This window comes from Pogona vitticeps, chromosome 1 (genome assembly GCF_051106095.1).
Source record: "Pogona vitticeps strain Pit_001003342236 chromosome 1, PviZW2.1, whole genome shotgun sequence".
Lineage (NCBI taxonomy): Eukaryota > Metazoa > Chordata > Lepidosauria > Squamata > Agamidae > Pogona > Pogona vitticeps.
In genome coordinates this window covers 261,202,472-261,228,820 of record NC_135783.1, presented here as the reverse complement: position 1 = coordinate 261,228,820, position 26,349 = coordinate 261,202,472, and the positions used below count along the sequence as shown (strand labels likewise).

Sequence of the window (26,349 nt, the reverse complement as noted above, 5' to 3'; positions counted from 1 at the left end):
TTCAAAGGGGCAGTGGAACTAGAGACCAAATTGCTAACATGCGCTAGATTGTGGAGAAAGCCAGAGAGCTCCAGAAAAACATCTGCTTCACTGACTTCACTGACTACACAAAAGCCTTTGACTGTGTCAACCACAGCAAACTATGACAAGTTCTTAGAGAAATGGGAGTGCCTGACCACTTTATCTACCTCCTGAGAAATCTATATGTGGGACAGGAAGCAACAGTTAGAACTGGATTTGGAGCAACTGATGAGTTCAAAATTGGGAAAGGAGTACGACAAGGCTGTATATTGTCTCCCTGCTTATTTAACTTTTATGCAGAATACTTCATGCGAAAGACAGGACTGGAGGAATCTCAAGCCAGAATTAAGATTGCCGGAAGAAATATCAACAACCTCAGATATGCAGATAATACCACTCTGATGGCAGAAAGGGAGGAGAAATTAAAGAAGCTCTTAATGAGGATGAAAGAGGACAGTGAAAAAATGGTCTAAGATCATGGCCACTGGTACGATCTGGGGAAGATATTGAAGAAGGGGAAGATATGGAGGCAGTGACAGATTTTACTTTCTTGGGCTCCATGATCACTGCAGATGGAGACAGCAGCCACAAAATTAAAAGACGCCTGCTTCTTGGGAGGAAAGCGATGAGAAACCTAGACAGCATCTTAAAAAGCAGAGACATCACCTTGTCAACAGAGGTCCACATAGTCCAAGCTATTGTTTTTCCAGTAGCAATGTATGGAAGTGAGAGCTGGACCATAAAGAAGGCTGACCACCGAAGAATTGATGCTTTTAAATTGTGGTGTTGGAGGAGACTCTTGAGAGTCCCCTGGACTGCAAGGAGAACAAGCCTATCCATTTTGAAGGAAATCAACCTTCAGTGCTCACTGGAAGGACAGATCCTGAAGCTGAGGCTCCAATACTTTGGCCATCTCATGAGAAGAAAAGACTCCCTGGAAAAGACCCTGATGTTGGGAAAATGTGAAGGCAAGAGGAGAAGGGGACGACAGAGGACAAGATGGTTGGATAGTGTCATCAAAGCTACCAACATGAATCTGACCAAACTCCGGGAGGCAGTGGAAGACAGGAAGGCCTGGCATGCTCTGGTTCATGGGGTCACGAAGAGCCGGACATGACTTAACGACTAAACAACAACAAAAATCCTCATAATCAGGTTCCAATGCAGGACACTAGCGACTGTTCTGCCAAAGATATGTTCTGTGAGGCTGTGAATGTTTGTCTAGGTTCCATTGTCTGAGGAACCTATCCCCATAATGTCAACCAATCTCAGCCAGGAGATGAGAAGGAACCTCAAAAGCCATAATGTCTAAACAGAATGAACAATTACATAAAATTCCTTCATTTGATCAGCTCCTGTGAAGATATAGTGTAGATATAGCATAGTTGTATCTATTTGAATAGAAGGGAAAAACCATCATAACAAAATGATTATAGGATGAACCCAAAATTTCTGACCCCATTTCCAAAGGATTGCAGTGGTAGGAAATCACCTTAAGATGGACATGATATCTGCATTCTCTCTCTCTCTCTCTCTCTCTCTCTCTCTCTTTCTCTTTGGCATGGGGTGTACTTAAGAGTCAGATCTAACCATTTCACAATGAGCCACAATTTAAAAGTTGCTTTAACATGACTGATATAACCTGGTTCAGTTATAAACCATCAACTTCCACCCACTTGATTTGACCAAATAAATATATTGGAAAGAACTATGGTTTTTTGAGAACATGGGGATCATGGAAACAGAAAGGTTCTTAATCCCTCTTGATACATCTTAGGAGGCTTTATGTTCCAAAAGTGAAGGAGGGTCAGAAGGTGGGAACACAAAACAGGGTCTGTTCTGTAGTGGCCCCCAGATAAAAATAATTGCTTTTCCAAAGGAATTATTGTATGGAAGTTTTAATGTTATGCCTTCTTTGGTTTCTTAGTCTCTAGCCGTTAATTCTAATGTCATTTAGCTACCGTACTGGTTTTGCTTGTATCTTCAGTTGAAATCTAGTAATAGTTTTTAAAAATAAGTACATGTAGACACATGAAAAAAGGAGCAACACTCAGGAACATGCATGATGCAGTCCTATGTATGTAGATTATTCAAAAATGAGAATTGATCAAATTATTTTAAAACATTCCAAAACATGGGCCAAAAACACCACATTTGTGGCAAACACTGTGGCCTGAAATACAGGTGCTGAACAGTAGAGCATAAGAAAAGAGCCGCCCAAGCTATAGCTCATCATTTTGGCATCTGGGTCAAGTAGCACCATTTCCCACCTACTCTGATGAAGCCTGGGCATTTGCCCCATATGAAAAAGAAAAAGACTGTGATGTCCCCCTGAAAGAGAAAGATTATGCTCTAAAAAATAAAAAAAAGTGAATTGAGGTGGAGGGGCTCCCATTTATTTTCCATCACCTATTAGTGTGTGTTAGATCTCTTGATTTTGGTGTCATCTAGATTTTGATGCCCTGAAGCAAAGGCCCAGTTGCTCGACCCTAGTTACAACCCTGAGAGCTACCACGGCTTCATGACTAAGTCAAAAACTAGGTATTTTTATTTCTCCTTGATTTAAGCAAGAAAACGTTTTCCACGGAAATCAACAGGATTCATACAAACTTCATATGGAACAAATAAAATATACAATTACAATTCAGTTTACAACAGAGGAAATTAAGTATTTCATCCTTATGGTCATTTCAATAAATTCATCACTGGAAAAAACATGTATGCCCTGTAGAATATTAGTAATCATGTACCTGCCAGTAAGTTTGAGGGGTTTCCCCACCTCTATTCAGTATTTTCATTGATTTCTCGAACTGATCTCCCCCAATCCCCTGTGTATTGATTTTCTAAACCTTACCAGTTAACAATGATTCTAATATATCCTAACACTTTAGACCTTAATCATACAGTGAGGGGATTTTTTTAGCTTGTAGCTTTTGTTTGAGTTTTAATTAAGAAGACCTTGTGTCTCCAACCCTGAGCTGTGTTTTTAATTGCTCATATGTATATCATGTAGACTTCAAAAGAAGTAAAAGACGTTTATAACAGAGAGCACAAAGGGGAGCTTTGAAATGTCTACAACCATACAAAGTGGCATAATTAAAAACCTATGGGTGCTCCTGTGATATATAAGCCATATATATATATTTATAAAGTAGCCTGCTGTACGTCCTCATGACTTGCCAAGAGGGATTTTAGCACTATTAGAGAAATAATCCCAGCACATCTCAAATAAACTGCAAAGAAAACTAATATAGTAATATGCTTCTGCCTTCTTCTGCTCCTAGTGTTTCTGAATATTTTGTTATCCTGCATGCTGAACTTCTGACAGCTAACCTACATTTTATTTTTTCTGAATTCTTAATACAACTCTAATAGCAATTATCTGACTGTATGCCTTCCTCTGAAAACAAGAGGAGGCAGCCATTCTAACTACAACACAGGGCAACAACACTCACAAAATGCTCACCAACCCTATTCCAGAAAAGTATCATAATTACAATATGCGTACCATGGCTCCTCGTGATTCTCTGCGCCTAACTACTGAAAAGAGAAACGACTATTTCTGTCACATGCCATCAGCAGGAAACTTGATACAGATCAAGGAATACACTTAGTGTATTTTTATTGTGGGAATCTCTTACAAGAACAGGTCTTCTCTGTCAAGCTTTAAAAGCCTCAGAACCACAGCAGGCCACCTTGTTTGCTAACTGTTTTTTCTTTCTTTCTTTTACATCTCTGGAATGACAAAACACCCACAAAACAAAACAAAAAACCTTGGACTTACTTTATTTAAAAAAAAAGATCTCTACTAATGTTAACTCACTCAAAGCTTACACAAAAAAATTGGACAGAGCCATACAATGCAAATGCATTTTTGCAGTGGGCAAAGCTTTGCACATCAGTCAATGTCTCTCCCAAAATAGCCCATACTATACAAAGAAAGGCAGCATGTGACATTTAAGCCACAATGCCTATAAATATAGATTATATCCCTGTCATAAGCTTCTCCAGAAATGGAAGCCAGAACGCTTCATCCACTAGATGGAGATCCAGAAACCATCAATCTATGGGACTTTTAGAATAATGGGACTCTTTATTGTGATTCTTGCAGATAGCATAACTGCTTGTGTTAAGTATTGCTTGATCTTCTTTATTTGATCTTCAAAGACTATGGATTCTGAGATAAACCACTGTAGGATATTTTCAGTAGGACAATAGCATCATACTCTGAAAACCTTTCTGAGTGCCAGATTTATGTTGGCACATGAAAGATAAAAACTAAAACACAAGCTCTTAATTGTGGAAATTAACACCACTCATTCTGACTGGGAAAGAAAATCTAGAAAATTGAGAAATGGAAAAGAAATGGCTTGCTCCAAATCACTGTTATAGAACCCTGAACCTTAAAACTCACTCTCTCCCTATCTTTTTTGGGACGACTGCGTAAGAAGTCACTAATAATGAAAGTAGGCTGAAACTGGCTTAGCTCGAAATTTTAGACCGCTGTAAACCATACCACAGACTCTTTAAAAAAAATCTTCAATTTCTGAAGGATTTGGCCAGTGACATGGAGAGCTGATACAGGAGGAAAACAAATGTACAGCCCCTTCAGCTCAGAAAATTGGATCTGAAGTTTTTTGAATCGTGGCTGGGGGAGGGGGCAGATTCAGCATGCAAAACAAAATTTACCGCTCACCAAAAATCAGTGTGCCACATAAAAATAATTATGCGCAAACCTTATTGTTTCATAGAAATTGTGAAAGCTGTTTTTATTATTTGTCCTTTCAACAGTACAAGAACCAGATCCAGAAACTAAGACGCCTGTCTATCTCATAAAGTGTCTACGTAATGCAAAAACACCCTTGTCAGTATATTATACTGTATTATCCCTGCTATTTTCCAATCTGTATGTATCAGCAAACGAGGCTAGTATCACAAACATGTGATGGCAGCACAACAGAGCATGGCTGGATTCTATCTTCTTCTTTTCCTGGCATCTTTTCCCTTCTCCATAACTGACATACCACAATTGAAGGAAAAGGGCACTTTCTCAAAGGAAGAGCATGTGCTTCAGTTATCCTTAAGAACAACGCCTTCCTCCTGATAAACAACTCCCCGGTAACAGTCAGTGCTAAGAGCAGCTCTGCTTTGTAGATTCTTCTACAAAGATTCCTCTTTGTAAGAATCCTGTTTCTTACAATTAGAATTCTTTGCTCTAATCACCTGATATGTTTACTGTCTCTCTTGTTCCACAGCCCTGGTTTAAATTACCTCCAATCCAAGAATGGAGCAAAAAGAGAACAACAAAACCAGATTTTGGAAAGTTACTTATTTGAGCTAGAGCTCTAAGAACTTTCTTGCCACCCTGGCCGGTAGCTTTAGGAGTCTGTGATCCATTGAGCCATGAAAGCAACCCTTCACCAAACAAGTCTAAAAAGTAATAAAGTCCAACAGCTGCTTATGTTTTCAACCAAAACAACAAGGAAGATTTTTTTTAAAAAAAATATTCAAAGCTGCTAAAATATCCCAACAGCAAATTCCCAAGTTTGTCCCATCTTTGCACCATACATCTTTGAACCTTGGACGTATCCTACAAAATGCATATATCTCTCCTCTTGTCCAACCAACAAATATTCCTCTTTTTGTCTCCATTTCCCTTAAAATAGTGTACACCTGTCGTTGTTTAGTCGTGCCCGACTCTTCGTGACCTCATGGACCAGAGGACACCAGGCTCTCCTATCTTCCACTGCCTCCTGAAGTTGTGTCAAATTCATTCTGGTAGCTTCGATGACGCTATCCAGCCATCTCATCCTCTGTCGTCCCCTTCTCCTCTTGCCGTCACACTTTCCTAACATCAAGGTCTTTTCCAAGGAGTCTTTTCTTCTCATGAGATGGCCAAAGTACTGGAGCCTCAGCTTCAGGATCTGTCCTTCCAGTGAGCACTCAGGGTTGATTTCCTTTAGAATTGATAGGTTTGTTCTCCTTGCAGTCCAGGGAACTCTCAAGAGCCTCCTCCAACACCACAATTCAAAAGCATCAATTCTACGGCGGTCAGCTTTCTTTATGGTCCAGCTCTCACTTCCATACATCACGACAAGAAAAACCATAGCTTTGACTATGCGGACTTTTGTTGGCAAGGTGATGTCTCTGCTTTTTAGGATGCTGTCTAGGTTTGTCATCGCTTTCCTCCCAAGAAGCAGGTGTCTTTTAATTTCATGGCTGCTGTCTCCATCTGCAGTGAACATGGTGCTCAAGAAAGTAAAATCTGTCACTGCCTCCATATCTTCCCCTTCAATTTCCCAAGAGGTGATGGGACCAGTGGCCATGATCTTAGTTTTTTGTTTTGTTTTGTTTTTGTTTTTTGATGTTGAGTTTCAGGCCGTTTTTTGCACTCTACTCTTTCACCCTCATTACAAGGTTCCTTAATTCCTCCTCACTTTCTGCTATCAGAGTGGTATCATCTGCATATATGAGGTTGTTGATATTTCTTCCGGCAATCTTGATTCCAGCTTGGGATTCCTCCAGTCCAGCCTTTCGCATGATATATTCTGCATATAAGTTAAATAAGCAGGGAGACATTATACGGCCTTGTCATACTCCTTTCCCAATTTTGAACCAATCAGTTGTCCCATATCCAGTTCTAACTGTTGCTTCCTGTCCCACGTATAGGTTTCTCAGGAGATAGATAAGGTGGTGAGGCACTCCCATTTCTTTAAGGACTTGCCATAGTTTGTTGTGGTCCACACAGTCAGAGGCTTTTGCATAGTCAATGAAGCAGAAGCAGATGTTTTTCTGGAACTCTCCGGCTTTCTCCATAATCTAGTGCATGTTAGCAATTTGGTCTCGAGTTCCTCTGCCCCTTCGGAATCCAGCTTGTACTTCTGGGAGTTCTGTGTTCACATACTGCTAAAGCCTATCATGTAGGATTTTGAGCGGAACCTTGCTAGCGTGTGAAATGAGTGCAATTGTATGGTAGTTGGAGCAATCTTTGGCACTACCCTTCTTTGGGATTGAGATGTAGACTGACCACTGCTGAGTTTTCCAAACTTGCTGGCATATTGAGTGTAGCACCTTAACAGCGTCATCTTTTAAGATTTTAAATAGTTCAGCTAGAATGTCATCACCTCCACTGGCCTTGTTGTTAGACAAGCTTTCTAAGGCCCACTTGACTTCACTCTCCAGGATGTCTGGCTCAAGGTCAGCAACCACACTATCTGGGTTGTCCGGGACATCCAGATCTTTCTGGTATAATTCCTCTGTGTATTCTTGCCACCTCTTCTTGACGTCTTCTGCTTCTGTGAGGTCCCTACCATTTTTGCCCTTTATCATGTCCATCTTTGCACAAAATGTCCCTTTAATATCTCCAGTTTTCTTGAACAGATCTCTGGTTTTTCCCTTTCTATTATTTTCCTCTATTTCTTTGGACTGTTCGTTTTAGAAGGCCCTCTTGTCTCTCCTTGCTGTTCTTTGGAAGTCTGCATTCCATTTTCTGTAACTTTCCCTATCTCCCTTGCATTTTGTTTCCCTTCTCCTCTCTGCTATTTCTAAGGCCTTGTTGGATATCCACTTTGCGTTTCTTGCATTTCCTTTTCTTTGGGATGGTTTTTGTTGCTGCCTCCTGTACAATGTTACGAGCCTCTATCCAAAGTTCTTCAGGCACTCTGTCCACCAAATCGAGTTCCTTCAATCTGTTCTTCACTTCTACTGTGTATTCATAAGGGATGTGCTTTAGATTATACCTGACTAGCCCAGTGGTTTTTCCTACTCTCTTCAGTTGAAGCTTGAATTTTGCTATGAAAAGCTGATGAACAGAGCCACAATCAGCTCCAGGTTTTGTTTTTGCTGACTGTATTGAGCTTTTCCATCTTTGGCAGAGAATATAATCAATCTGATTTCGGTATTGCCCATCTGGTGATTTCCATGTGTAGAGTCTCCTGTTGTGTTGTTGGAAAAGAGTGTTTGTGATGACCAGCTTGTTCTCTTGACAAAACTCTATTAGCCTTTGCCCTGCTTCGTTCTGAACTCCAAGGCCAAACTTCCCTGTTGTTCCTTTTATCTCTTTACTCCCTACCTTAGCATTCCAATCCCCTAGAATGAGAAGAACATCTTTCTTTGGTTTCAGTTCTAGCAGGTGTTGTAAATCTTCATAAAATTGTTCACTTTTAGTCTTCTCAGCATTGGTGTTTGGAGCATAAACTTGGATTATTGTGATGTTGAAAGGTCTGCCTTGGATTCGTATTGACATCATTCTATCATTTTTGAGATTATATTCCATTACAGCTTTTCCCACTTTTTTTTGACTATGAAAGCTACTCCATTCCTTCTGCATGATTCTTGCCCACAATAGTAGATATGAAAATCATCTGAATTGAATTCGCCCATTCCTGTCCATTTTAGTTCACTGATGCCCAGGATGTCAATGTTTATTCTTGCCATCTCCTGTTTGACCACATCCAGCTTCCCAAGGTTCAAAAATCTTACATTCCAGGTTCCTATGCAGTATTTTTCTTTGCAGCATCGGACTTTCCTTTCACTTCCAGGCATATCCACAGCTGAGCGTCCTTTCGGCTTTGGCCCAACCACTTCATTAGCTCTCGAGCTACTTGCACTTGTCCTCCGCTCTTCCTCAGTAACATGTTGGACACCTTCTGACCTGAGGGTCCCATCTTCCAGCGTCATATCTTTTAGCCTTTTGTTTCTGTTCATGGGGCCTTCTTGGCAAAGATACTGGAGTGGCATTGCCAGTTCCTACTCCAGGTGGATCGCGTTTAGTCAAAACTCTCCACTATGACCTGTCCGTCTTGAGTGGCCCTGCATGGCATAGCCCATAGCTTCTCTGAGCTACTCAAGCCCCTTCGCCATGACAAGGCAGCAATCCATGAATTGCACAGCTTAAAACTGACCAGTGCAGACCTTAAGAGCATGATCTCAACCGGCAGAGCTCAGTGATCCTGAGACAGATCTGATTCACCAAACATAAAATAAAATCCACATGTATAAGGGCAGTATCCTCAGATGACCTCCAGCTAGGATAAAATTCATGTTAGCATTCTTGACGATTCAGACAAGAAACAAAACAAAACAAAATAAAAAATGAGTTACAAAAATGTGGCACCTTGAGACTAACTGCCATTTTAATATGAACTTTTGTCCATTTCTTCAGACATACATGAGATGATGTAACAGTCATTTATACATTGTCCCACGACCAAGTGGGGATACAGAAAGACAAAATGACAATGGTTGGTTAGTATAGTAGACACAACTTGCAAATCGTGTGAATCAGTGGGGCTTTTCACACTTGGTAATGACTTCAGAACCCTGATTGATATTAAGACTTTTTAATTAGGTTTTTTTCCCTTTGAAAGCTGGTTCTGTACAAAAGGACAGAACACGCAGGACATGCAGGACAACACTTCAAAGTGAAACAGCTGAGATAAAATACCTACAGATGCTGGGAACCCATTTGAAATGATTAAATATCAGCCAAGGTTTTTTAAATCATTGGCAAGAATGGAATGCTACTCTGATTGTGTTGTTATCCATAGTCAGATGTTCCTTTATCAACAAACAACTGTCACTTGTTTGTTGCTATCCCACACACCACACCAGAACACAGAGTTCTAACTCCTGTCCTCTGAAGATGCCGGTCACAGAGACTGGGGAAACGTTAGAAACAAAAAACCTCCAGAACACGGCCAAACAGCCTGAAAAACCTACAACAACCAACTGTCACTTTGGTTTTGTGTTGTTTTGTTTCTTGTGAGATATGCTTGTACAGACTAACATGTCTATCACTTTGAAAACTTACAACTATTGAAGATACAAGATGGATATCAATAGGAAGCTTTAATATTAGCTTAAAATGTACAGAACCACTTTTCAATATATAAGCTAATGTTTAATTTACACTGTACCTTTAATTTCTCCAAGGAGTTCGCTTGTGTTTAATCTTTCCATTTTCTCCTTCCAGTCTTTAGAAAGCAACTTCTCCATACAAGATGTATCTGTTTTCCAAAAGAAGAAGAAAGCATTAATAAAATCCTGTAGTTTAAAGAAATCAACTAGATGATTTGCGCTGCTATATCAATTATATATATTTGGATGGACGGCTGCAACTCTACATTACTTCAGCTTCATGCTGTTGTTAAACTGAGGACAGAATGTGGAAATAAGAATGACACTGTACCTCTCCACTGCTTAGTTAGTGACAACCAACAAATTATGATTCTCTTCATAGGAGCTTCAAAAAATGTTCAGTGTGTGGCATATGTGACTCCACTGCTTTCTACACAATTGTCTCTCAGTCCAACTCACGTCCAGTATTGGCAAGGGAGGACAGGAGAGAAAAGAGACTTTTCATTTCTCCTAACTCTTTTCATGTATTATACAGTATATCACAGATATACTGTATAATACCTCACATTTCATAAATATTTTAGTATATCTTTTCATGTGACAACACTGAGAGAATGACACTTGGCTACAATGTAGAGCAGTGAGTATACACCTTGTATATCAGTGTAAATATGCTGTTCCCTCAAAATAACGCAACACACAGCCATTAATGTCTAAACCACTGGCAACAAAAGTGAGCACACCCCTAAGTAACAATGTTCAAACTGGGCACAAAGTGTCAATATTTTCTGTGGCCACCATTATTTTCCAGCACTGACTTAACCCTCTTGGGCACAGAGTTCACCAGAGCTTCACAGGTTGCCACTGGAGTCCTCTTCCACTCCTCCGTGACGACATCACAGAGCTAGTGGATGTTAGAGACCTTGTGCACCTCCAGCTTCCATTTCAGGATTCCCCACAGATGCTCAATAGGGTTTAGGTCTGGAGACATGCTTGGCCAGGAGCACTCATGCAGCCCCAGACCATGACACTCCCACCACCATGCTTGATTGTAGTCATGACACACTTGTCTTTGTGCTCCTCACTTGGTTGCCGCCACACACTCTTGACACCATCTGAACCAAATAAGTTTACCTTGGTCTCACTGGACAACAGGACATGGCTCAAGAAATCCATGTCTTCAGTCTGCTTGTCTGCAGCAAATCGTATTCAGGCTTTCCTGTGCATCATCTTTAGAACAGGCTTCCTTCTGGGATGACAGCCCTGGAGACCAATTTGATGAAGTGTGCAGCATATTGTCTGAGCACTGACAGGCTGACGCCCCACTCTTTTAACCTCTGCAGCAATGCTGGCAGCACTCATACGTCTATTTCCCAAAGCCAACCTCTAGATATGACGCTGATCATGGGCACTCAACTTCTTTGGTCGACCATGGCGAGGCTTGTTCTGAGTGGAACCTGTTCTCTTAAACCGCTGTATGGTCTTGGCCACCGTGCTGCAGCTCAGTTTCAGGGTTTTGGCAATCTTCTTATAGCCTAAGCCATCTTGATGTAGAGCAACAATTCGTTTTTTCAGATCCTCAAATAGTTCATTACCATGAGGTGCCATGAGGAACTTCCAGTGGCCAGTCTGAGACAGTGAGAGCAATAACACCTGCTCCCCCTTCACACCTGAGACTTGTGACACTAATGGGTTTCATGACACCAGGGAGGGAAAACGGCTATTTGGGCCCAATTTGGACATTGTAACTTAGAGGTGTACTCATTTTTGTTGCCAGCAGTTTAGACATTAATGGCTGTGTGTTGCGTTATTTTTGAGGGGACAGCACATTTACACTATTATACACTATTATACAAGCTGTATACTCATTGCTTTACATTGTAGCCAAGTGTCATTTCTTCAATATTGTCACAGGAAAAGATATACTAAAATATTTCTGAAACGTGAGGGCGTGTACTCATTTCTGTGACTATTTATCACATTCTTCCCCAGTAAAATCACCCCCCAAAATTATGAAAAATACACTTTATGCATGGGAAATAGAGGTTCGTGTGGGACAGGAAGGTTAATTCTGAGACTACGCCTTCATTGGGATGGCATGTTAAACCATGGTTTCTTGTTACAGCATGGTTTAGCAACACAACAGCGAATCACAACAACCCTCATACATCTGCAGTCTAACTCCACACTCTTCTTCCAGTGCAGTTACAAGGAAATGTGTGAAAGCTTGCACCTCCACTTTAATTAACCACAACTTGTTAGGAAAAAAAAAAACAACCAGTCCCACACTATGTGGTTAATCTCAGTTATGGTTTGTTGTAACAAGCCAACTTCAAAATATAGTGGGTGAAAGCAGACAGTTGGAAATAAGCATAGTTAGGTTTAACCTCTTTGGTTTTACATGTTGCCATTTTAATAAAAGAAAAAGTTAAAATACAACCTTTAAGCAAGTTGTGCTTAAAACACTGTATGGGCATATATGAAAAGAGAACACAGCTTGTGTCCTCTCCCCCCCCCCCCCCGGCAAATCTTTCAGTAGGAAAGCCAATTTACTAATTATATCCTTTCAAAAAAAAAAGAGAGCAAAATTAAGAAGCTCCAAGTTGCAACAAATCCTTGTAATACAGTAAAACAAATAATTTAATTTTAACAATTACAGGCCTTTATCACTTTTATCAGCTTTGGCCAGATAATAGAAGAATCAACAAACAACCACCAATTATCAATGGAACATTATAATTTGTGAGTTTCTGTGATATCACCCATTTAAAAAGATGTCTTTTTTGTGTCCTGCCAAAATTTCAAGCCCCTTATCCCTATAAAAATGAACATTAGTTTATATTTGTATTTACTGAAGTTAAAAATAAGATACTGTAACTCGGATACTTTGTTCCAATTCATCTCAAAAATGTGTGACAGTAAAATAGGTTAAAGACATAGGAGTCAGTAAGTTGACTCCTAGAGCATGTTTTATTTTGCCTGTTCTAAAGGGGACCATTAAAAGAGAACAGGGAAACCTTTCAAAAAAAATTAACAAATTGACAAAGCATATGTGTATACAGTGGTGCCTCGCATAATGAGCGCACCGTTTAATGATGAATCCGCATAGCGATCTATTTTTTGGGATCGCTAATGCGATCGCATTGCGATGTTTTAATAGCCTAAACATCACATTGTGATGATCGGTAAGCGTTTCGCTTACCGATCTTCACATTGGATGTTTGCGGAACAGCTGATGGGCGGTTCCAAAATGGCCACCGGGTGCCTAAAATGGCCACCGCAACCATTTTTGCGCAATTTCCTCACTTACCGAGGAGGCAAAAATGGCGGCGCTATGGAGGATCTTCGCGTAACGGTGAGTTTTCGCCCCATAGGAACGCATTAAACGATGCGGGTGTTTCCCCCCCGCATTGCGATGTTTCCGGATAGCGACGATTAATCCGGAACAGATTAACGTCGCTATGCGGGGTACCACTGTTGTCAGTCATGTCATATCTTTTCTTTCTTTAGATGAAGAAATGTACAATGTGTTAAAAGAGTCTGAGAATCTCACTGTGATCTATTTCCATATGTTAAGGAGCAATGCAGAATTTGTTCATTTAGCACTAAAATGTGTTCTAGTGCTATGTTCACCTCCCTGTATCTCCCATACAATAGGAGGGAACATACACCAGAACTGGGCCCTACTTTGGCTAAGGTCTGGCATGCTGTTATATGCAAACCAAGTATTTTAGGTTAAAACCAGAGATAGGGAATGTGTGGCCGTCTGGTAGTTGCTGGACTGCCTTCCCCATACTTGTTCACAAGTAGCAGTGCTGGCTGAGGTTCATGGGAGCTGTAGCACAAAAACAAAAGCTGGAAAGGCGCAATTTCTCCATTCATAGTTGTAGAGGAACTGAAGCCCAATCATCGCACATGGCAATAACAAACACTGACTTATTTCACTGGCTCAGATGTGTTTTTCATCGCTTTTTCATTGCTCTTCACAAAAGTTGGAATAGCGAGTGATTTAACCTACTGGCAAATCCCATATACCCAAGGGGGCTTTGAGTGGTAACTAAGATGAACACTAATATCAAGAAGGTGTTAAGAGGAAAGAACCAGAAAAACACCAACAACATAGCGAGATTTTAACATTAGATGCTTATTTGTAGCTCATGTACATATGTATTAACCTGCAAATAAAAATGGAACATGTTGTTTTAAATATGCCCTTTGGAAAAAATGATTTGGAGTTAATAAATAAATACATTCAGAAGAGGTCCCTGATACTTTGTGCACATGTGATCAGAGCTTGATTAGAAGTGAGAAGTCCAGAATGGTGTCTGGATTGCTCAGTTACTTAGGTATCTGGCTGCAGATCCAAAGGCAAGGGAGTTCAATTCCATGCTGTGCATCCCAGAAGAGCCAACCTCTGTGGCCTGAGGCAAGCTGCATTCCCAGAGGAAGGGAAGGGCAAACCACTTTTTAAACCACGATTTTAATGAGAGGAAAGTGGGTACAGGATTGCAGCTTGGATTGCTTGTTTATTGCTAAGCAGCTACAGCAATATTGTGCAAGCAATATTTTTAAGGTGAAAGAAAGAGAGAAAGAAAGAGAGAAAGAAAGAAAGAAAGAAAGAAAGAAAGAAAGAAAGAAAGAAAGAAAGAAAGAAAGAAAGAAAGACAGACAGACAGACAGACAGACAGACAGACAGACCAAAAGGCATTTGTAAAAGCAAGCTCCAGGTTCAACACAGAGATGAAAGATAAAAAGGATGTCTTTGAGATGAGAAGTCATGATGAAAACAATTAGCATTTATCCACTGAGTAATCAATCAGTTTGGAAATGGAAAGAAGCTTCAACTACAGATGAAGAACAAGTGTGCTAACTATCACAGGAAAGATCTTAAGTTCTTTTGACTAAATGAAAGTCATCTTGATTCTATCAAGAGTAAGTCGTTTCCCGCCCCCCCCCCCCGCCCACTTCTCCCTTCCACTCAGTACAATCCCCAATCTTGCAACCTTCAGCCAGTGAGGAAGCCCAGTTCCACCCTCTTGGAACACTCTGTGACCTCCAAATGGCCTGGATCCATCTACCTGAGGTTTTCCCTTCACTTTCCCTGGTTATTTGTAATTTACTGAAGTAGCCCTTGCATTACTTTCTTTGACATAAAGATATGAAGAATGCCTTCATGCCATGTGTGTGTTTTGTTTTTTATGGTAAAAGTCAGACATAAAAGAAAGCCTAAATGTGTGCGTGCTGCAGCAAAACTTCAAAGCTCTGACTGTCAGACATTATTATTTCAAATCAGCTCTGACTTTTTGAGACTCAATAAAATGCTATAGTACACAGTGGCATATTTATAACAGCCATATCAGTGGTAAATGTGATCAACTGTCTTACTCTTCCTGCTTTGAGATCCTCTCTTTCTTTCTTTAATAAGTGTCTTTCAAAACATGTTGTAACAATACTATAAGTTGATAATTATTACTGATAACAGGTTCGGCAACATGACTTGTTTGCATACAATCCTTCCTATAGCTAGGCATTATACAGGCATTATACGGTGACAGAAGACAAAAGCACACTGATTTATTAATAATGATTGCAAATGTACAGTAGGTCTATAAACAATAAATGGAAATGTATGCAGAACAGTATTTCAATCAAATATGGCTCTCTTTTTTCACTTTCTTTTTTCCTTGGTACACATAAAATTACATTAGAATATAACGAACACAGTCTTGGAGAAGCTGAGGGTGAGTGATATCCTCGATACATCAAAAGCACAACCTCCTATTTCAAAATATGAAATAATCCTCAACAGATTGATATCTGTATACAAAAAAAGAGTGCCTTCTATATTTATTGCCAGAATTCCAAGCTAAATTTTGGAGATAATGCAACAAAATGTAACTATACTAAGAACTTAATTAAGGGTCGACTTGTTGTTTTTTCCTCTGAAACATACAGAGATAATTCAGTTTCTCTTCTTTCCAGGTTACCATATTTGAAGCCCCAGTTCACAGATTAATCATATAACATCAATTTCATATGATGAATATTTTATAGGAATACACCCTCATGTGACCAAGTGCTGCTATTTACCATGCTGGTAGATCTTCTCAGACATAGTAAATACTAGCTCATAACGCATAAAAGCAACATCAAATAGAAGGTTTTCTTTAAAGTTATCCCAGTTCCTTGCCACTTTCCAAAAGGAACAGAAAATGGCTGAAATCCTTGTACGTGGTTCAGCATGCAACAGATAATGTCTACAGAGATTGCTTAACTTGAGCAATTTGTTCCCAAAAGTTATGCTGGCATAGTTAAGCAAGAGGATTTTGTCCAATATTGTCTATGTGGCTTACAAAACATGTTGTTTTACGGTTCTAATATTAAAGAGGTCAATCTGAAGGCCAAGATATACTTGACTTGAATCTCTTAAGAGCCATTTTCTTCTTTGACTATGTCCCTCCGCATTAAATTGCAGTAGAGAAAATAAATAATAACCTTAGTAAGACTACCTGTCTTTTTTGTCATCCCATTCCTTGCAGCCAGTAATTGCATAACAGAATTCAATAAGTCTAACACTGTAGGAAAACCAGTTAGACCTCCTGAACCAAATACCACTGTATCAATTCAATTCAGAAGCCCCTACGGCTCCATAGTTCAAGGCCCTCAAAGTCCCCTTTACCAATCCAGTTCCTTATTTCCTAGCCAGCATCCTCTTTAACAACTCCTCTCTTTTTTATCCCCTTTCTATCTCAGAAACTCCTAGTTTTCAATCCATTTCCCAGTCTGTATGCTTCTTTTAGCCATTTATCCTTGGCACCTCCTACTCTTTGTTTTCTTGCCACCTATATTCTCTTCCCTGTTTTCAGTTTCCTTACAAAGACTACTATGGGTTACTGAATTTTTCAACTCAACAACTTACTTTTCATTCCCAGAAGCTGGAAAACATTCTGTCAGCTATCTATGTATTTGGAAATTCTTAAGCACCAGGTCCTAGCTCAGCTAACTGGTATTAGAAGCTTCAGTGAAACAAATGCAATACAATTTGTTTTTGCTTCCTAAACAGTCATATTCCTTTGTAATATCTGGACAGGGCTTAATGTCTCTGCCCTTTTATCACTAGACATATCAATCCCAGATTAATATAACATAAAGATTTTTTTAAACACCTAAAGAGGTACTGCATCAACTCAACAAGAAAGATGATTGTGATATGCAGTAGGACTGTGGTATCCACAGGGGATTGGTTTCAAGCCCCTCCATTGACACTGAAAAAATGTGGAACTAGTGAACACTACTCCCTCTACTGGCTAGTGCTGATAAACATATTGTGGAAATATGTATAAATATTCTGTGGGTTTTTTTAATTTAATATTTTCATGCAGTGGATAAGTGAGTCTGTGGATGCTGATCCAGTGGATGGGGAAGGGGGGTTCCTATTGTATTTTGTTTTTGAAGGATGCATAGGGACAGTGAACGGTGATGCACCAAAATATCCAGTTTGCAATTGAGAGACGTCATAGACAACACAAATGTTCTACACTGTTATTATTTATTTATATAAATTATTTATATGCCACCTTTCTCCCCATAGAGGACAGAAGGCAACTCACAACAGATAAAATAAGAAATTTAAAAACACTATATAAATATGACACTTTAAAAACAATGAAACATACATTAAGATTAAAAACTCCAGTATAAAAACAGTTCAAAAAACATTTAAAAAACTATAAGTTCAAAACCAGGATCATGAGATAACCTACTGCTTAAAAGTTTGTCTGAAGAGGAGGGTCTTTGCCTGACAATGGAAGGACAAGAGGGAGGAAGTTTTCATACTGATACAGTTCTTTGTGAGTGCAGAGCAGAACATCTATTCTCCTCAGCTATGGAAGATTGCACCAAATGCCCTTGATTTTCCCTGTTATTGGGCAAAATCTATCTCATATATTTATTAATTGTATTGTGGTACTTCTGGTGCTAACAAAGAAGCCTCTGACTTCTAACAACTGGAGATCATGCAAACCTGTGCCTCACTATGCTAATGATGTGAAAGAACATAACCATAAGAAACGTTGTAATCATTTTTGAAATTAAAACATTAAGGTTTTTCAATTTAATATTATCATACACTGTCACATAAAGTCTGTCTCATACAGGCTACAAGATGGGGGGGAGGAATACATTCTTTGTGAATTCAACAAAGGGGATACGAGTCAACTGAGATTAAAAGTGATGGCTGTAATGAATTTCCTTCAACATGGAAAGTTCACTTTACCAAGGGATGCCTAGCCCTTTCTATGTCTAAATTCTATGTACTTTTAAAGTAAATCTGTATCCATGACTGGTCCTCACAAATAGTGAAGGTCAGCTCCAAAAAAAAAAACACAACAACAACAAAAAAAACAGGGATTGAATGGTCCTGAATGTTCCCATCGCTTGCACAAACAGCGAAGGTCAAAGCAGGCCTAACAGCTCCAGGCCAAGCACCAAGGTGTCTCATGTTTGTCGGTCTCCATTGGAGCAGCTGCAACTGTTCCAAGAGCTGGGCAAGGCAGGTCAGCACCAGTCACGGGGACAACTGGCCAATCCCTTTAGCTCAAGCAATTGCTTTGCTAAGTACAGGGCTACAAGGTAGCAGAGCACTCTTCATCAGGCACTAAATTGTTTTTCTATGACTGCAGGGCCAACAAACATACCAACACACGTTCCCATCTCTGATTAAAAAATATTTTCTTTCCCAGTATGAAAAAAAAAATAGAACCAGTGCTCTGGGAGTTCCCTTTAAACTTTTAATCAAAACTCTTCACGCCCACCTCTCCAATAATTAGGGATTTAAAATGCATTCGTTTTACTCTGTACTCCATACATATTCCTAAACTACCACTGGCATGGACTTGAAACTCTGGGCTTCCCAAATCCAAATGCTGAGATATAAATACTGGTTGCTGCCAGTGTTTCTGAGCTTGACTGGGAAAAAGAGCTTGCAATCTGTACTAAGCCATCCCAGAATGGCTTGCTTTAAAAGAAAAAAAAAACACCAAATCCCTTGTGAAAACTTCAATGCACATAGATAAAATACCACACACTGCCTCTATGCCCTCCCCTATTCTTTTTCCATCTCCACATACAGGGAAAGCCCAAGATTCAGTCCTGACCTTTTATTTCTTTAATTTATTTAGTAAAAAACAAAACCTTTCACCTTTCAAATGTTTTTGTTCTCCTAAAATAGCTCATACAATGCTATATTCCTTTTTATTTTTAGCCGAGAAAGGAGAGAAAGCATGCTTTTCCCATACAGCAAGGCACAGATATAAACATCAACACAGATGCTCTGTGTGAGAGAGCTGGGCTTCTCAGGCACTTGATCATCAAGGAATGCGCCAACTGTTTTAGATAATCTTGTGCCAGCTCAAATTCTGCTCCACACTCCCCTCTGGGAGTGGTCAGTCCTGTCCTGCTCCTAATTTTTCATTTTCTTCACTCCTCCAGGTTTTCCCCCTTTCTTACCTCCATAAGAGGAGAGGAGAGGACAACACAATGTGCAGCAAAGAAAGAAAGAAAGAAAGAAAGAAAGAAAGAAAGAAAGAAAGAAAGAAAGAAAGAAAGAAAGAAAGAAAGAAAGAAAGAAAGAAAGAAGACATACTTCCCCAAACAGAGAAAAACTTTCAGACAATTAACCATCCCTTCTTCTTTCAGATAAATTACTAAATATCAAATGCAATCTGTTTCCTTTGTTTATTCAATATGAACAATTTGTAAATGACTCAAGGATAAAATTCAGAAGATGTCATTTTAAATTAGAACCATTATAAACATGCTAATGACTGCTCAACTAAAACATGCAGGATCACTGTGGAGAAATATATTTAGTGCCTGAGAAAATACAGTTGTATTGCTGCAGAACTATTTGGACATTAAATTGTACGGTTTACTCCCTGAAAATGTTAATTCCAGGAGCACCGTTCCAGACAAAATCCATTTGGTATGTCAAAGGCAGCTTTCCAAAATGTCAGCACAACTGCTTAGATGCAACGTCTTGGCACATCCAGAAGACAAAACTATGTTTTGAACCTGTCAAAAATACACATACATTTCATTCTTCTTCTTTTTTAACCTACCATTATGGAATGAATTTGTGTATTAGATTGCCTTTCTTTTCTGAAATACATCTCCCTCATTTCTGTGCATTACAGTGATGATACACAACATATTTCATATAACCACAATTTTCTTTCAAAGTGCATTCACCTTTTATTTAATTCACAGAGTAACCTGAAAAGCCGGTGAAAGGTAGTCTCAGAACTCACACAACAGCAATCACCAATACTTAGATAAAAAGGCAACACAATTTACTGGCAATTTTCGAGGAGATGAATAAGTGAATTGACACTTTCAAGGAGTACTATACATCTAATTGCTCTTCTCTGTAACAGCTCTTATTACTTAAAACACACCAGCCAATGGGATTGCAGCATCTCACACTTAAAAGAAAGCATGACTGCTTAGTGTTCCTTAGGAAAAACCCTACATACTGATCTTGGGAAAGTTAGTTTTTTGGACTAGTGGCCATGTTGCCTTCGGAACTCTAAAAGCTGTAGTCCAAATATGAAGTTTTCTAAACTCCACATATATGCACGCTATTAGTTCTCTGAAATAAATATTCACATCCACAAGACCCATTCAATTATTACCTGCTCAGCTGTTATCAAAACATACACTATGTTATATTAAAAAACTGCATAGTTTGGTGTGCATGACAATGTTGGGGGTAGGCCAGAGAGCATTACCTCAAGCTTCTTATATGTGTTAGTGTAGGATGGCATTTCAATAGAATTTACTAGTAGATTGCCTAAAGAAGACCCACTGAAAACAAATGGGAGAAGGCAGTTATGAATAGAAATGAATACTTGCTAAAATTTTTCATTCCCATCCATTTAAACAGCTGAACTTAACAAGACGCCTCAATGAGGAATCTTGAAGCTGCACAAGATTCTTTGCCTCCACATGAGAGCAAAACGAGGAGCACGACTTTTTCTTATCAAAGTCTGCATAATTTGCACAAACTGTCTCTCCGTTAAGGTCCTTTTCCTTTGAGAAGCAAAGTATATTCACAGAAACAAGCACAGAATCTCACTGTAAAACACACAAACAATCCCTCTTATGCTTTTATGCCTTCAGAATTAATGCAGCAAAGCAACAAGCACTGACATTTACTCACAAGTTGCATTCCTTACACTGAAGGGTAAATTTGTGCAATTTTGTTTAGCTTGTGTGAAAAATAAATCTTATCTGTGTTCTGTACTCTATAAAGAGGGCAACACGATGTTTCATCCTGTGGTACGATGAAGAGAATAATAGAGCAGTTCCTCATCCTCCGTTACACTGACATGACTAACTTAAGTCTTACTGATTTCAGCAGATTTAATCTATGCGTGCTTACATCTGAATCCGACCCAATATATCTATTTTCTTGAATATTATTACTGTATCACTCATATGTAAGTATTAGCAGGACATATTTGTTTGAAGGCATCTCAATGCCCTCTTCAAATCCTCATGTTTTCTATTATTACAGTTATTTGTAATATACCATAGAGAAAAATGTTAAATTAAATTAATTAGCAGAGTGTGTTTTAAATTAATAGTGTCTGCCTCCAACATTTTCTTTGTCTGTTTTACAAAATTTATCTGTGGAGACAACAAACTAAGGATGTAACAACTGCTTGCAAATGTTCTCATCCTTGATGAAAACCCGTATGTAAATGTACCAAGATGACCTGTTGGAAAAATGGGCAGCTCCTGCAAGATCTTTCACTCCATATGAGAGTCAAAAGATCGGTGCTTTTTCATTGTCCAGCAGCATTAATTTTTTTAAAAAGTGTTTTTTTCTTCAAAAGGTTGAATATCTACTGGAAACTGAACAGGCACAACGATTGGACATGTTTGTGTACAAGGGCCTTAATTCTTTGCCATGATTTAGTTTTACACATATACAATCATTGGTGGATTTTCCCCCCTCCGCTGATGAAGAAGAACAGAATTTAAACCTCTTTCTAAAACTCAATTATTCCTCCACAGCACTACTCCTGGAAATATTGTGACAAATATTGTGGTCTCTTTTTGCTCCGTTAAACTGTGTGTGAATCAAATAACTAAATCATTATTGCCCCTTATTTCAAACACTTCCAGCGTAGACTTAGGTCCTAAAGCTGGAAGAAGTTTGCTGCAGAATAATGACAGAATGGTGTTATGACAATTGTGCTCTTTAGACATGGAAAGAGAAAATCACATGGTAGATCAAGGATCATGGATACCTGCCCACCTACCTCATCATGTTTCCCTGGGGGTATTCCCAGAGGGTAACTAACTGAAGGTAGGAAGTGCATTGGGCAAAGTTATAATACACCCCGATAAAGAGAAACATAATCATTGTATTAAAAGATCCATGAAACCGACCACCAATCTCCCACAAACAATACCTTAAATGTATAAAAACATTCTCACTGTAAACAAGAATGTCTAAAGTGGGGGAGCCTGCCAAGGGTTTCCTTTTGTACACTGAAACATACAAAGGACAACATAATAAGCTCTTGATTTGAAATTACTTCAAATGATGATAAGAAAGAATGAAAACAATTGACACAATCTTCTCTTTGTTTATGGTTTCCCCAAGGTCCCCTCAATGCAGAAATGGAGTTTTTAAGCAGGACAAAATTATCCCTTCACCTCTTCCAAGAGTACTTAGTCATATTTTCAAATGCCAAGACATCCTGATATAGATGCATAAAAAGATGTTTGCTATTAAGATAAATGTGGTAGACTTTAAGCAACATTAAAGAATCCAAGGTATTAAAAAAGGAAGGATAGCTACCCTCTCTCTCTCTCTCTCTCTCTCTCTCTCTCTCAGACACACACACACACACATTGCAGATTTGAATAGAACATCCACCATTGGGAAAGGTACATGTTGCTGAACATACTGGGAGGCATTGGGTCATCCCAGTAGTGCTTGTCCACAAACTTTCGCAATTGCTTCTTGAGGTCCCACTCCCAAGACAGATGGCTTCTGCTTTTGCCTATATTCTCTGCTCTTTCCCTGCCTAATTCTTTCCTCTCTCCCCTCCTTGTTTTATCTGCCCACCCTTCTCAAACCTGTACATTTTTGCCAGAATGAATTTTTTAAACTTTACAACTGTTTTCCATATTCACTTTAGCACTATGGTGCAAAAAAACAAATGAAGGAATGCACAAACACCTGATATTATCTCTGCCCTTTCCACGCTTACTCCGCTCTCTTTTCACTCCCCTCTTCATCTTAATCACCCACTATTCTCACTCCAAGTGCACTCTAACTTTAATTTTTTTAAAAATAAAAAGAAAATCTACTTTTCTCTTTTGTTCCATGATGTACAAGTGATAACATTTTTTTTCAAAAAAAGGAGAATGAAGGACCAGCTGATATCTTTTCTACTCTCTATCCTGCTGCTTCACTTTTTTCCATTCTTCGTTTTCAGATCTTTAGTTTTTTGCTCCAATCATTCTAATTCTATTTAAAATTTTTATTCCTAGTATTCACTTTTGTCTTATCATGCAAAACTGATCACATTTCTTAAAAAAACAGAAGGCAAGAACATTCGATATGCCAGGACAACTGAACAGGAGTGGCAACAACATCAAATGACACCCACCCCCTAAAGCACTGGAATCAGCAAGCATCAATGTGGAACTGAGATCCACATGAGCAAATTCTGCATTGGAGCAAATTGGGGAAAAGTAGAACGTTAATTTTAGCTTTGTGTCATGCAGACTCTGAGATGCAGAACCGGCACCATGGGGAAGCAGAACAAACACGCACTGTGATAGACCCTGAAATGACTTCTCTCGATGAAAGGCACACTGGAATCGATAACACATGGAAATGCCCATAAAAATGGTCCAAACATGACAGCTGATATCGAGAAGGCCTACAAGATTAACTGGGTGCAGGGCTTTCGCCCACATTATGCCTGTGCTTTATCATCTGTTGTGCTCACAAAGAATGTCTAGGTCTGATTCAAAGCCTTCACCTTAACTTTTCAAGCCCTAAATGGTTTGCGACCAGACAATCTGAAAGACCTCCTTCTCACAAATTCACATTTTATTATCTTCAGAGATCCTGTTCCAGCCCCTTTGCCAAATTAAGTGGGACAGATCAGTGTCAAGGAGAACTATGTTTTAGTGGTTTTTCTTCCTAGAAAGGCTCACCTTGCACCAGCTTTATAATTTTTTTCAGCATGTGGTAAAGAATATTTTATTTATCCAAATCTTTAAAATAACTTGGGACTTTCAGCTTGGGTCTCTGAGTTTAAAATCTTTGTTTTGACCAGAACGGTTGCTTTATTCTGTACTTTAATACTGCACATCAATATTAATCCTTGGAAGCAGAAATATTTGTTTGGGGGCAGCTATATCAATGTTGTATCCCCTTCATGGATTGCTGCCTTGTCATGGCGAAGGGGCTTGAGTAATACAGAGAAGCTACAGGCTATGATGTGGAGGGACACCCAAGATAGACAGGTCATAGTGGAGAATTCTGACTAAACGCGATCCACTTGGAACAGGAACTGGCAAGCCACTCCAGTATCTTTGCCAAGAAAACTCCATGGACAGAAACAAAAGGCCAAAAGATATGACGCTGGAAGATGAGCCCCTCCGGTCAGAAGGCAGCCAACAAGCTACTGAGGAAGAGCAGAGGACAAGCAGAAGTAGACTCCATAGCTAATGAAGTGGTTGGGCCAAAGCCGAAAGGATGCTCAGCTGCAGACGTGCCTGGAAGTGAAAGGAAAGTCCAATACTGCAAAGAAAAATACTGCATAAGAACCTGGAATATAAGATTGACAAACCTTGGCAAGGTGGATGTGGTCAAACAGGAAATGGCAAGAATAAACATTGACACCCCGGGCATCAGTGAACTAAAATGGATGGGAATGGGTGAATTCTATTCAGACTATTACCATATCTACTATTCTGGGCAAGAATCCTATAGAAGAAACGGAGTAGTCCTCATAGTCAACAAAAGAGTGGGAAAAGCTGTACTCGTGGCACAGTGGTTAAAACGCTGTATTGCAGCTAAAACTGTGCTCACGACCTGGGGTTCAAATCCCAGGTAGCCGGCTCAAGGTCGGTAAAATGAGTACCCAGCTTGCTGGGGGGGGGGCAATGTGTAGCCTGTATAATTAAATTGTAAACCGCCCGGAGAGTGCTTGTAGCACTATGGGGCGGTATATAAGTCCAATAAATAAATAAATAAATAAATAAATAAATCTCAAAAAGGCCAGAATGATTTCAATACGAATCCAAGACAGACCTTTCAACATCACAGTAATCCAAGTTTATACACCAACTACAGATGCTGAAGAGGCTGAAATTGACCAATTCTATGAAGACTTACAACACCTTCTAGAACTGACACCAAAGAAAGGTGTTCTTGTCATTATAGGGGACTGGAATGCTAAAGTAGGGAGTCAAGAGATGAAAAGAACAGCAGGTAAGTTTGGTCTAAATGTTCAAAACAAAGCAGGGCAAAGGCTAGTAGAATTTTGTCAAGAGAACAAGCACAAACACTCTTTTCCAACAACACAAGAGGCGACTCTACACATGGACATCACTAGATGGGCAGTACCGAAATCAGAATGATTATGCTCTCTACCGCCAAAGATGGAGAAGCTCTATACCAGTGGTGTCGAACTGTGGCCCTCCAGATGTTCTTGGACTTCTACTCCCAGAAGCCTTCACCACCACCTCTGCTGGCCAGGATTTCTGGGAGTTGAAGGCCAAGAACATCTGGAGGGCCACAGTTCGACACCACTGCTCTATACAGCCAGCAAAAACAAGACCTGGAGCTGATTGTGGCTCTGATCATCAGCTTCTTATAGCAAAACAAGCTTAAACTGAGTAGAGTAGGAAAAACCACTGGGCTAGTCAGGTATAACCTGAACCAAATCCCTTATGAATACACAGTGGAAGTGAAGAACAGATTTAAGGAACTAGATTTGATGGACAGAGTGCCTGAAGAACTATGGATGGAGGCTCATAACATTGTACAGGAGGCAGCAACAAAAACCATCCCAAAGAAAAGGAAATGCAAGAAAGCAAACATTTGTAAGGCCTCGTTGGCCTATCCAACGAGGCCTTAGAAATAGCAGAGAAGAGAAGGGAAACAAAATGCAAAGGAGATAGGGAACGTTACAGAAAATGGAATGCAGACTTCCAAAGAATAGCAAGGAGAGACTAGAGGGCCTTCTAAAACGAACAGTCCAAAGAAATAGAGGAAAATAATAGAAAGGGAAAAACCAGAGATCTGTTCAGGAAAACTGGAGATATTAAAGGAACATTTTGTGCAAAGATGGACATGATAAAGGACAAAAATGGTAGGGACTTCACAGAAGCAGAAGACATCAAGAAAATGTGGCAAGAATACACAGAGGAATT

General features: G+C 39.5%; 1 protein-coding gene across 22 annotated transcripts in view; it reads right to left on the bottom strand.

Moving 5' to 3' along the window:
* Positions 1–26,349, bottom strand: part of SOX6 (SRY-box transcription factor 6) — a 561,796-nt gene that overhangs the window by 234,211 nt on the left and 301,236 nt on the right. For all 22 annotated transcript variants that reach the window (XM_072985711.2, XM_078383897.1, XM_078383892.1 and 19 more), the window contains one exon: positions 9,939–10,028. In XM_072985711.2, the coding sequence (XP_072841812.1) occupies positions 9,939–10,028 (90 nt within the window). The remainder of the gene's footprint in view (positions 1–9,938; positions 10,029–26,349) is intronic.